Here is a 13,543-nt window from a genome sequence, read left to right on the forward strand (position 1 = left end):
TGATATTAAGGCATGTTGTAAGATTATCCAGAGGTAGAGGGTTGCCAGTGAATTTATATGTTGTGGGACTGAAATGAAGTCCGTTTGTTTGTCTGTAAATATCAATGATTATGTGTGCCGAGAAGTTTCGCCAGTGGACAGCAAATATAATAATCAGTAGAAGTATCGGAGTGATAAATGAACACGGGTAATGTCTAAATGAGTGTTTAATAATAATGCTTTGTGAATAATGGCACGGCCCTAGTTTGATAGAATGCAAGTTAAACAATTTAAATATGGAGGTAACATGTAGCGTGGAAGACTTCAATTCGGGCAGTAAATTTGATTTTAACATTAATTGTTGATTTAACGTTTGTGAACTCCATAATAATCATAATAATTTGTTTAGAAGTGATAGAGGCACTAGTATATGATGGTCACGCAATATTGAAGGCCCAGAGTGGTTTAAGCCCATTTTTGATTTTGGAATTCGTGCGGGACAAAATGGCGGCATGAGAGAAAATTTAGTCGTACTCATATTGATGAAGATATAGGTGAATCCCGAGGCCTACTTCCATATTATATGACGATTCCTGTGTTATGAGTGGCAGAAGTGTCCACGCACCGAGGATTAACTAGCGAATTAAATGATTTGAAGAGTTCCAGTGGAATAAATAGACTTCCAATGAAGAGGAAGGAATAATTTTGCACATGCAAGGACTGGATGGAGATTCCCAGCCGCGAGGTGCCATGGGATTTGAGATTTGTCTTCGGAAGACATGGGGTTCCCATAAATTAACGACAGTACGGAATGATATAAGGTTGCGGTTCGAATACCGTCATTTTGTCCCGACGGATGTGAAATCGGATCTCGGTGGTTCATATTAGGATTTAACATATGTGACTACATTCTAAAGATTGGAAATTAAAATATAAAATTTCAAATTTATAATAAAAATAATAATGATATTCCAAACAAATCATGTCTCAATTGATTGCTTAGTGCCAAACTAGACCGGAATTTGTGGAGGGTTATGCTTTATACATAATGATAGTTAACTACCGTGTAACAAGTGAAATTATTTTATAATAATAATAATAATAATAATAATACTAATAATAATAATAATAATAATAATAATAATAATAATAATAATTTGAAGTAGCATAAGAAGAAGAATTTATTGTATTATTTCTGAGAAGAATAATAATGGTGATAAATGAAATTGAAATATTAAATCAATGATGATCTCCACTGATAATAATAATAATATTATTATTATTAAAAATAATAAAATTAAATATTTTTAAAATTATTTCGGATGGTGATGTTGACGGACACTAGGGGCGTCACCTGGCGAAATAATGCAATAATCTCGAGTTGTTGTAAATAATAATTTAAGTTTGTGATGTTTAATATTATGGCAAATCCCTACATCTGGACCATTAGGTTAGAGTCCTTTTGTAGTTTACTTCAGTTAACGATAGCATTTCTTGGTGAGGAACCCGGGGTCGGTATTGTACTATCCCGGGTTGGTCTCATCTCAATAACATGACACGATTCATGTGATCGCCCCCACCTGGACAGCAGGTAATTGTTTCATGACCATGAATGTTCATGATGTAGTCACGAGGGTCGCATTTCAACTCTCAGAAATCAACGGTTCAACCACACATGTGGATGGGTTGTCTATAGTGTAAAATTTTAATATGTAAAATTTCCAGGAACGATTTGCCAAATTATGGGCAAAATAAGGGTCAACGAATTTTGTGTGTTCAATTCTAATTTAAATAATATGCTCCTTTCTTGTAAAATAGTAAGCCTTTGGTGAACGTTTAAAATATCCGTCCCCATTCCTAGGACGGAGCCTTCCAATTTTTCCCTTTGATTTGATTTAATATAATTTTGTTTATGATGAGCCTCAAAGTCAATAATTAGAGTGTCCCGTTCAACCCTGTAGAACTGATTAGATGGCGCCCAGATATTTAATTGGAGATTACGTATCTTCAGATTTTTTTATTGTTTATTTGTTGCGATAGATTCGGAACGTAACACCCCCTGAGACAAGTGCTGGTTGGGACTCAGGCCTTGAGCAGGTACAATATATCACCTACATTCCTTTCATACTAATACTTGGAATGTATATAATCTTAAAACACATTCTTCTTATAAGAACTTCGTCTTCAGCTATGGCATAACTCTTCTTGAATCATTATTTCTTTTTAATTAACTGGGGTTTGCTTTTTGTGGATGACTACGTAACACCTTTTATGTCAATCTGTACTGAAATCATTCGCGAGAATCTAATTTTGTAGGTTATTTTTGAGGATCCAACTCGGCACCATTACAATACTTGACTATACTCAGTCTACACAAATATCATCTACCAAATTACGTATTTTAATAAAGAGACTTCCCTTATTTCCGTCCGCTCCTGGAATGGCTTAGGTCTGGTTCATTTTCTGCAGCTGGGGGCGATCCACGTGTTTGGTGGCTGGCTAGGGAGACGTTTCCTGCGAATCGGGCTCGTCGTGATTCGGCGCAGGTAAACCCGAGTAGCCTGTCGCCCATCTTCCTAGTGGGATACCATCTTGAGATGCCCGATTATGAAATTACAATACACAATTGATATCAGCTGACACGTTAAAAATCTTCAAAGCCTTCTAATTGATCAACTATTTTACTTTATAAATTTCTTGGGTTGGCCTCTAATTTGTATGCTCAGACCTTCTATATGTCGGCAGTTATGACGAAATTTATGTTAAACTGCCTGTTTCACAAGTTTTGGCAAGTTTAACGCGTTATTGTAGCCTCTTTTGCCTTTGTTCTTTTGATTTTAAATGGAGTTTTATAGCTGGGTCGTCTTCAGTCTTGTTCCATAAGTAAGATGGATTTAACCGTTTTCTATTAATATCTTGCCTTGTTTTTAAGATAGCTCAATGGGTCAATATGGTTAATATGCTCCTTTTGTTCAATTCTCTTATATTACGAAGTTTCTTATACGAAATAATTTTGCCTGTTATCTTCAATACGTCAGTATGCTGGGATTGCCAATGAATTTGTCATTTTTTCTCAGTGTTGGGCTTTCTTAACAATCCTAATCCCATGTTTTTGTCTTTACACTGCCCTCATGAATATATATATATATATCTTTCGATATTATATTAATCTGGACCTCAGTGACATACAAAGAAATTATTCAATCTACTTAATCTCGTTGTAGGTAATCGCGTTTTCTCTGACTTGGTTGAAAGTTTACTTATGGAATAGTGTAATGGTACAATGTATTTGACTCAAAGGCCAGGACGATTGCCAAATTTCACTTGTTCCTTGGCAGTCACAGATTGGACTCCATTCAAAAGGAAGCCCTACCGTATTCCGGATAAACGCCACGCTCAGGTCGGATTCGCTAAAAAGAAATGGAACAGAATGGTCTGATATCTAAGATGCCAACGCCATTCGTGAACCCGATCGTGGTGGTTTTGAAGCCAGGAGGTTATTTATGTGTGTGTTTAAATGCCCGACCTCTAAATTATATGCGATCAAGCTCCCGCAATGAAAGATATTATATTAAGATACCGAATCATGCTTCGTTTTACTGGTATATATCTTACATCTTCCTATCAACACAGAATGTTGGGCGAAAAATCCAAGTTGTTCACTAGATTTATCTTCGATCAAGAGACCTATGTCTATAAACGACTACCTTTTGTACTTAAGAATGCTGGTGCAGCTTTAGAAAGAAATCTCACTGACGAAGTCAAGGTAGTGACAACGCGTTATTTAGACGACATCTTACTATCGTCGGAGGGTTTTCAACATAAGATTGAAGAAGTTGTTAGAAAACCTAAATTCATCAGCCTTCAAGATAAACCTCACGAAGTCTCATTTTTCAAGGGGAAGTCTTGCTTTTACGACATTTGATACACTGTGACTGAGTCCGGCGAAATCCAGTTAAGTTCGAATCTGTAGAGAAATTTCCACGCCCCATCAGAATTAAAAGCATGAGGCAGTTTTTAATAATGTGCCAGTTCTTAGCGGATCATTGTCCTATTTATAAGGAGTTTGTGGTCCCTCCTGAATATTTGTGGCATAAACAACAAATGGCGTAGGAGTGTTGAATGTGAATAACCTGTTAGGCGCACAATGAAATTTTGTCGAACAGCTTGAAGCTTGGCTATCCTGACCTTTTAAAGATTTTCATTTTGCAAACGGATGAATCTAGAGTATGCATCGGAGCGATCTTGTATCAGGAATCTGTGGATTAATCGGCGAAGAGAAACAATTTAGCTTCTTTCAGTCGTAAGATGAGATCTCACGAGATAAGGCAAAACGTTACAGAGTTAGAAATGCTCGCCATCGTCTAATCATTGCAACATTGAATAAATATGATATGTGGATTCCGCATAATGATCAAGACAGGCCATGAAGACGGCTTTTGCCAGCGAAAGGATAACGAGATGGGCGTTATTCAATCAGCAGTTCGATCTGTGTACAGAACACTGGACTAGAAAATCGAATATTTTGGCAGACTTATGAAGTCGTAATCCCGACAGTGAAGGAAAAGTCGTCAATTACACGGAACTTGTACCGAAGGATCGTGACTGTTTACTCAAGCTAAGTCAACTTCCAGCCAGTCAGCAAGAGGATCCGTTTTGCAGACGCATGGTTGATTATCTACAAGGTATTATTCTACCCGAAGATCCGTGTAATTCTGAGGTCCAGAAATTGGTTGAGAACTACCTCTGTGTGAATGGAACTTTGTTGACATTTGTTGATAGAGATCTTATCAAATCACGAGTTCTTGTACAACCTGAGCTCACGAAAGATCTTCTATGGCACGTTCACCACGTCACTGGCCATGGGGCCATTGATAAATGTGTGCCCAACATCCAGAAGACATTCACGTGCGTAAACTTTAGGGAAACGATAAAGGAAACTGTCATCACATGTCACACTTGCCAGCATGTTAGTGCCAACCCTTATCTAATTCGCCAAGCACCTATACCACTTCTTACCATTCAAGCCCAAGGAATTATACGCGTTGGATATTTTCGATCCCTTGTCAATGCCAAGCATGCAGTTAGCCACGCCCTTGTGACTATTGGTATCTTATCAAAGTTTAGGACCCTTTTTCCGATGCAAAAAAATTTAAATATCAAACTTGTCTTGAGGTGTATTAATCATAGCATCATTCCAGCCATGGGTAAAGCTGAATTCCTCTGGGCGTATCATGGACCCCAATTTACGTCTCATCAATTCAAGTTAGCCATGAAACATTTCCAAATACGCCGTGTACTAAGTTCAGGCTCCTCAGCGAACCATGTGACCTTGCCGCGATGGGGAGGCTTGCGTGTCCCAATGATGCAGATAGCCGAGCCGAAGGTGCAAAAATATCGAATGGGTATCTGTTGAGAGACCAGACTAACGAATGGTTCATCGAAAGGGGGGTAGCAGCCTTTCGGCAGTTGCAAGGGCAGCAGTGTAGGTGATTGACTGTTACGGCCTTGTAATAATATTCAACATGGCTTAGCTGTGTTGATACAGCTAAACGACTGAAAGCAACGGGAAACTACATCCGTAACTACCTCCCGAGAACATGCAGCTCTCTCTGTATGAATGAAGTACTGATGATGGCTTCCTCCCGGGTAAAATATTCCGGAGGTAAACTAGTCCCCCATTCGGATCTCCGGGTGGGAACTACACGAGAGGGGGCGATCATCAGGAAGATGGATACTGACATTCTGCGAGTCGGAGCGTGGAATGTTAGAAGTTTGAATCGTTGTGGTAGGTTAGAGAATCTAAAAAGGGAGATGGATAGGCTAAAGTTAGATGTAGTTGGTATAAGTGAAGTACGTTGGCAGGAAGAACACGATTTTTGGACAGGCGACTACCGAATTATCAACACAAAATCAAACAGGGGAAATGCAGGAGTTGGTTTAATAATGAATAAGAAAATAGGGTAGCGGGTAAGCTACTACGACCAGCATAGTGAAAGAATTATTGTCGTCAAGATAGACAACAAACCAATGCCCACCAAAATACTGCAGGTCTATATGCCTACTAGTTCAGCGGATGATGAAAAAATCGAAAGTATGTATGAGCAGATAGAAGATTGAATACAATATGTAAAAGGTGACGGTAATCTAATTGTGATGGGAGACTGGAATGCAGTGGTAGGCCAAGGAAGAGAAGGTAGTACAGTAGGAGAATTCGGATTGGGACAAAGGAACGAAAGAAGAAGTCGGCTGGTTGAAATCTGCACTTGTCATAATTTAGGCCTTGCCAATACTTGGTTCAAACACCTCAAACGACGGCTTTATACGTGGACGAGACCTGGAGACACTGGAAGGTATCAAATAGACTTCATTATGATTAGGCAGAGATTCAGAAACCAGGTGTTGGATTGCAAAACTTTCCCAGGAGCAGACGTGGACTTTGACCACATCTTGTTGGTCATGAAATGCCATCTGAAATTGAAGAAATTGAAGAAAGGAAAGAATGCAAAAGATGGGATTTATACAAGTTGAAAGGAAAGATTGTGAGGGATTGTTTCAAGGAACATGTTGCACAAGGACTAAATGAAAAGGCTGAAAAGGAAACACTATTCAAGAAGAGTGGAGAGTCATGAAAAATTAAGTCACTAGGGCTGCTGAAGAAATGTTAGGAAGGAAGAAAAGATCAACTAAGAACCATTGGATAACTCAGGAAATACTAGACCTGATTGATGGACGATGAAATTTCAAGAATGCTAGAAATGAAGAGGGCAGAATGAAATACAGGCGGTTAAAGAATCAAGTGGACAGAAAGTCCAAGATAGCTAAGGAAGAATGGCTGAAGGAGAAGTGCAAGGATGTCGAAGACTGTATGGCCCTGGGAAAGGTAGATGTTGCATACAGGAAAATCAAGGAAACATTTGGAGAAAGGAAATCTAGGTGTATGAATATTAAGAGCTCAGATGGAAAGCCACTTCTAGGGAAAGAAGACAAAGCCTAAATATGGCAGGAACATATCCAACAGTTGTATCAAGGTAACGATGTAGATAATTTGGTTCTGGAACATGAAGAGGCTGTTGATGCTGATGAAATGGGAGACCCAATTTTGAGGTCAGAGTTCGACAGAGCTGTGAGTGACCTAAATGGAATTGTTGATATTCCCTCTGAATTACTGACTGCCCTAGGAGAACCAGCATGGCAAGGCTATTTCATTTAGTGTGCAAGATATATGAGACAGGGGAAGTCCCATCCGATTTTCGGCAGAAAGTTGATATACCCATTCGAAAGAAAGCCGGTGCTGACAGGTGTCTACCGCACCATTAGTTTAGTATATCATGCCTGCAAAATTTTAACACGTATTATTCACAGAAGAATGGAAGAACAAGTTGAAGCTGAGTTGGGAGAAGATCAATTTGGCTTCAGAAGAAATGTAGGAACACGTGAAGCAATTCTGACTTTACGTCTGATCTTAGAGGATCGAATCAAGAAGGACAAGCCCACGTACATGGCATTCGTGGATCTAGAAAAGGCATTCGATAATGTTGATTGGACCAAGCTATTTATGATTCTGAAGATGATAGGGATCAGATACCGAGAAGGAAGGATCATCTACAATCTGCATAAAAATCAGTCTGCAGTGATAAGAATCGAGAGCTTTGAAAAAGAAGCAGCAATCGAGAAAGGAGTGATTCAAGGTTGCAGTTTGTCGCCTCTCCTTTTCAATGTATACATAGAACAGGCAGTAAAGGAAATCAAAGGGAAATTTGGAAAGGGAAACACAATCCAAGGAGAGGATATCAAAACTTTGAGATTTGCCGATGATATTCTTATTTTATCTGAGACTGCAGAAAATCTCGAGAAGTTGCTGAATGGTATGGATGAAGTCTTGAAAATAAATAAGTCCAAAGCAAAAGTAATGGAGTGCAGTCGAACGAAGGCAGGTGATGTAGGAAATATTAGCCTAGGAAATGAAGTCTTAAAGGAAGTAGGTGAATATTGTTACTTGGGTAGTAAAATAACTAACGATGGCGGAAGTAAGGAGAACATAAAATGCAGACTAGCACAAGCAAGGAAGAGCTTTCTTAAGAAAAGAAATTTGCTCACTTCAAACATTGATATCGGAATTAGAAAGATGTTTTTGAAGACTTTCGTGTGGTGCGTGGCATTGTATGGAAGTTAAACATGGACGATAACTTTCTCAGAAAGGAAGAGAATAGAAGCTTTTGAAATGAGGTTCAGAAGAATGCTGAAGGTGAGATGGGTAGATCGAATCACGAATGAAGAGATACTGAATCGAATTGGTGAGAGGAGATCGATTTGGCTAAATTTGACGAGAAGAAGTGATAGAATGATAGGACACATCTTGAGACTCCGAGGACTTGTTCAGTTGGTTTTTGAAGGAAGTGTAGGTGGTAAGAACGGTAAGGGTAGACCAAGGTATGAATATGACAAGGAGATTAGAGCAGATGTTGAATGCAATAGTTACTTAGAAATGAAAAGGTTAGCACAGGATAGGGTGGCATGGAGGGCTGCACCAAACCAGCCTATGGAATGATGAATCAAACACAACACACACTAAGTTCAGTTCGACATTCGGTGGGGAACCCATCAGAGCGTGTCATCCGAGTCATTGCAAAATTTTGCCATACCTACTGCGCCAAAGATCATGTCTTACCTGTCATTGTCGACTGTGTGAATAACACTATTCATCAGTCTATTGGAGATAAATCATCGGTAGTGCATTTCAAGCACTACCCAGTCAGGCCTTAGGAATGCTGTGTTGCAATGTCATGACTACCCCTGACCATCACAGGAGTTGGGTATATTGAGAAAGGCAGAACATCTTAGACAGCAGGCAGTCCGTCGTTTGTGTCCGGAAAAGAAGGTTTTTTCGTCCTTTAGAAGGAAATTAATTAGTTCTTGTAAGGCATCCGGCCATGTCCAATCCTGAAGGAAAGTTCTATGCAAAGTTTGCATCGTTTTATGTAGGACCATTCAGGATTGTCCAGATTTTTTCAACAACTCTTACAAAATTCAGAGCCCGGACGGAAATAGTGAATCAATCTTTAATGCTGCAATTCTGAACGTTTATCATCAATCTGAGGATGGGATACAAGAAAAAGTTAACGCCATTGCGTCACTGAACGATGTTCTTGTGGAAGCAGAAATAGGAGAGGAGGATCAAGAAATTCCAGAAATTTGTGAAGCGTGTAAAAGTACTGTTAAGGAAGTACAGCAGTGGATTAAACCCATAATGGAGGAAAGTAAAATGATCCATAAAGGGAGAAGAGTACTGAAAGGTGAGCGCAGACAATTGTGGAACGGAAAGCGAGAGTTGGAGGGGAGAATGCAAAATGATGGTTTCAAGTTTTGAAATGGAGAATTTGATGAAATATTTTCACTGCCATGAAAAATCCATTATGTTGCAAGAGGATTATGAACCCATTATTCACACTCGTCGAAAGGGTATCTAAATTTACTAGCCAACTTAGCCGCGAGATACGTTGTTTTGAATGGAGCATCCATTCTTGCATCATTACTTAATGGGCACCCTATGCCTTCTACACGTTTCGTACCCACATCACTATAGCGCTGAACTTGAATGACAATCTCTTTTGGGCAGGAAAGGAATCCAGATTTATAAGATCGTAGGGGAGAGTTCGGATGGATTCGAGCATACTCGTGGCTAATTTCTAAAATACGACAGTTATCCAGAGGTAATTTAAAACTAGGGTTGGTACAGTGAAACGCCCAGTAAATTGTCATGTAATAAAATCTCTTCTGGCCAAAAATGAAAAGATTGTGCTAGACCGTGGGACGATTCGAAACTACACGTGTATGTTGTCATGGAGGTGGAGAAGGATTTATTCAACCCACGCTACAGTGTTTAGACCACTTAGAGACAAATTAAAATTTTAAAATAATGATATTCATATTCCACGAATTTTTCTGAACATTATAGATACTAACACAAGAGATGAGACCCGTCGGATAATGCAATTGCGTAATGTTGTGTAATCTTCTAACCACTTTTCGCGCGCCAAAATGCAGGTATACTAAGAGTAACGAGGGAGACAAGAATCATTCCTTCTTATGTGGTTCGCGAGTACATTTCGCTCTGGACCAATCATTAATGTGCAGTTGATCAATTGAACACTCAAGATTGGTCATTGGCAAGAGTGAAATACAGGTCTATGGCGAGAACTGGTGGAATCAAATAAAATCAATACTCATATTAGTGTGAATATTAAATTTGACCGCATTTGGTGATGAAACGTAATTAACGGCATATCTCTGCATGGTAATATGAATACAGTCATTTGTCTGGTAAATGTGTCAGATGGTGTAAAGATTTAAAAATAAATAAGAAGTGAAGTGTTTCATGTAAATATTATTTAATGGTCAGGGTATTCAGGAAGAAACGTGTGTGATAAACTTGAAGATTCACACCTACTTGTTAAGTAATACATGTAAGAAAGCAGTTGGTGAATGGCAATGTCTTAGAACATGCCATTGTTCAGCAGAAATCCAGGTGAGTGACATGATTTGTATTCTTTAAAGTGTATTTCAGCATCGTTATGTTCTGTGTATATAAGGGTCGAAGTATCAGGCCCATAGTTCGATGTTTTCCTTTGTGTTGGTTCAAATATTAAGTGCTGTGTGGCACAGAGATGTTACGAGGAGTTTATGTGCGTTTAATGCGGTAATCCCAACATTTCGGACGATTATGTTAAATCGGATTAAAGAAGGTATCGGTAAAGATAAGTTTTATGCCAGTCTATCGTTAAAGAATTTGTGTGTCATGATTCAGTGTCAAAGTATAACGTAAATATAGCTGAGTGTTGGAAAATTTTAGTTTGTAATTATCGGGTAAAGATATCATAATGTATAAATTAAGTCAACTTCGGCGTGATTTTACTATAATTTAAAGTTTCATATTTGCCGGAAGTTTCCTTCAATAGTTAAGTAATTTCAGTATGGTGACGGTTCCATGAAATAAGCCACGATATTGAAATGAAATATAAAAATGAGATTAATATAGACCATATAATATTGTATAAGAAACTAATCTGAGATCATATTGGCATCCAATAGCCATGATGAGAAAGGACGAACCAGCAGAGGCAATGTCAAAGTAAATAAGTTTAGTTGGATTCCGGGATGGAAATGCCCCGAGGGAGAATCAAACTCAGGAGGTGTTGATGCCGGGAAGATGTAATGCCCGGGGGAATAATGTGTTTTAATTCCGAGATGTAAATACCCCGAGTATTTAATATGTGTTAGAATGCCGTGGGAGGCATGTGCAATGTTCAGGATTCGAGAATTGTTGGTTTTAGGAATCATGTGTTCTCAGAAGACTGGATGTTATGAGAGATAAATTCAATTCAAAGGAGTATATTATACTCTTGCTTGTTTCAAAGTGATTCTCTTTCCATGCAGATGCATCGCAGGTAGAAAGTTGACAGGTGGTACGGGGTGATTGAGAAACCGCTAGGCGCTACGGTGCGGTATTTTTAGAAAACTGCGAGCCAGTAGATTTGAGAGGGCTGAAGAAGTCATGATATGATGTAAAACTCTTAACTGCTAGAGATGATATTTTGTATACTGGATTAATGGTTTTTGAAATGTGGAAGAGTTTATTGATCACGAAAGTTAAGTGTTTGTGATGAAATTTTATTTCTGTTATGATAGCACTGGTCATAGTTTTTGAGTAACACATTTCTTCAAATGGTTAAGATGACGGTTGTGATTTCTGAAATAAATAATAAATAGTTCTATATACGTATAAGTGAGACGTTTTTCCGTGTTCCATACAACAGTACTTGTCATGATTATTGTAATGAGTATGTTTGTTTATTATGATGACCATTGGTTTAATAAGTTCACGTTAGTTGTTATTGATTGTTATTGTTGTTATTCATAGCATGGTAATTATTGTTACAACACCAGTCATTGGCGTTACTCTTTTCAGTTCAGTTTGTTAGTAGCGTTCATAAACAATCGGATTAAATTAATTTAGTTATTATTCAGTGAAGCAATAAGGTTAATTTTTCAGACATCCTTGCTTATTGTTGTGTTCATTTTAAATTAATTCATTATAAACTAACATAACCTGGAAGTTATTTGTATGTTGACTTAAATATAAGCTCAACCTTTTAAGTATATTTTATAAATAATGCTGTTCATATAATTTCAAATAATCAATAAAGTAACTTTATTTCCGAGTATCGGGTTGTGGCACAAGATGGTGCGATCATGATTTTTTATAGTGAAATTAGGAATTTTATAGCAGTGAAGCACCATGCCTTGCCAAGGAGCAGGTCAACATGTGAATTAACTGCTATTTGTGTATAATTAATGGGTTCTAATACAACTGCGGTTGTCTCGGTTCTATTAAGGGTCTATTCGGTGCAAGATAATATCATACGTGGTATTTTGTGATTGGTGGGTAACGTTAGTTAAAGACAAATTCGGAGTCCGGTAACGGAAACTGCATCTTTACGGATCAAGTGAATCGACTAACGGTGTTACTTGAAACCCGATAGTAATTTTAGGGTTTTTCTCTTTTCATTGTATTATTATTGAATTTTATTATGGAATGGTAATTATCGTTTAACTTAACTGAATATCAATAAATTAATTCCTGAAGTCTTCTTATTTTTGTATTTGTGTCAAAGTAATATCAGCTGTTTTTTATTAATACAATTTCTTCTATTATTCGATGCTTCACATCTATGAAACGTAATTAATTTATTTTTATAATAAGTCCATTTTATCCCTCTTCTTAAATTTTAATTTAAGCAGTACATAGATTTCATTATGCTACCCGCTGATTTATGTCAACAAGCGACTGAAGAGCCCAGAACCCCTGAGATTAGAAGATTTACATTAGCAAGAGCCAGAGCCAGATATTGACTTTCGGTAAGCAAGGGTGCCGTATCGCCAGATGACAGCACGTTACACACCAAAATGATAAGTACATTCAAATGATGTCTTAGCATGAAAATCCGTCAAATTCGCAATAATATGTTAATTTAACTTTTATAGATCAAGTCAGTAATGTGCATTTTGATTTTCTATATAATGGCTAGAAAAGGAGATATACAGTTTTAAAAGGGATATAGATTTTTGTATTGACTATATTTCTTGTCTTCAGTGTAATTATGGGTTAATCACAACATTTATTTCCGGGAATCTGCATAAACTGGTGTATAACGTCCTATAGGTTGTATGTCTATTTAGTGAAGCACTCGTAGGTAGGGTGGATTTAAATACTTCGGCTAATTTCCACAATATTTCAAAATAAAGTCAAATAATATGATAATATTAATTTGTTCAGGTGTCTCAATTTTAGATTTTTCATGTTTGGAGACTTCCTGCTTTAGTTTAAGGATGCACTTAAGTGAAGAATATGCGATTACTCGAGGTGCACAAATGTCATAGATAGATACACGAGTGTGTGTAATGTTATAATTCAATCCATATTGTGGGTCATCTACATATTTTACAAGATATTTGAATATTGCGAGTATTAAGTACTTGTGTTGAAATTTAGGGCGATCGAAGT

General features: G+C 37.7%; 1 protein-coding gene across 1 annotated transcript in view; it reads left to right on the forward strand.

Moving 5' to 3' along the window:
* The first annotated feature begins 4,645 nt into the window (after nucleotides 1-4,645).
* The window catches only part of LOC137501016 (uncharacterized), a 64,667-nt gene continuing 55,769 nt past the window's right edge, over nucleotides 4,646-13,543 (forward strand). The window contains exon 1 of the mRNA XM_068227856.1: nucleotides 4,646-4,891. Coding sequence (XP_068083957.1) covers nucleotides 4,646-4,891 — 246 coding nt within the window. The remainder of the gene's footprint in view (nucleotides 4,892-13,543) is intronic.

Source organism: Anabrus simplex, chromosome 5 (genome assembly GCF_040414725.1).
Source record: "Anabrus simplex isolate iqAnaSimp1 chromosome 5, ASM4041472v1, whole genome shotgun sequence".
Classification (NCBI taxonomy): domain Eukaryota; kingdom Metazoa; phylum Arthropoda; class Insecta; order Orthoptera; family Tettigoniidae; genus Anabrus; species Anabrus simplex.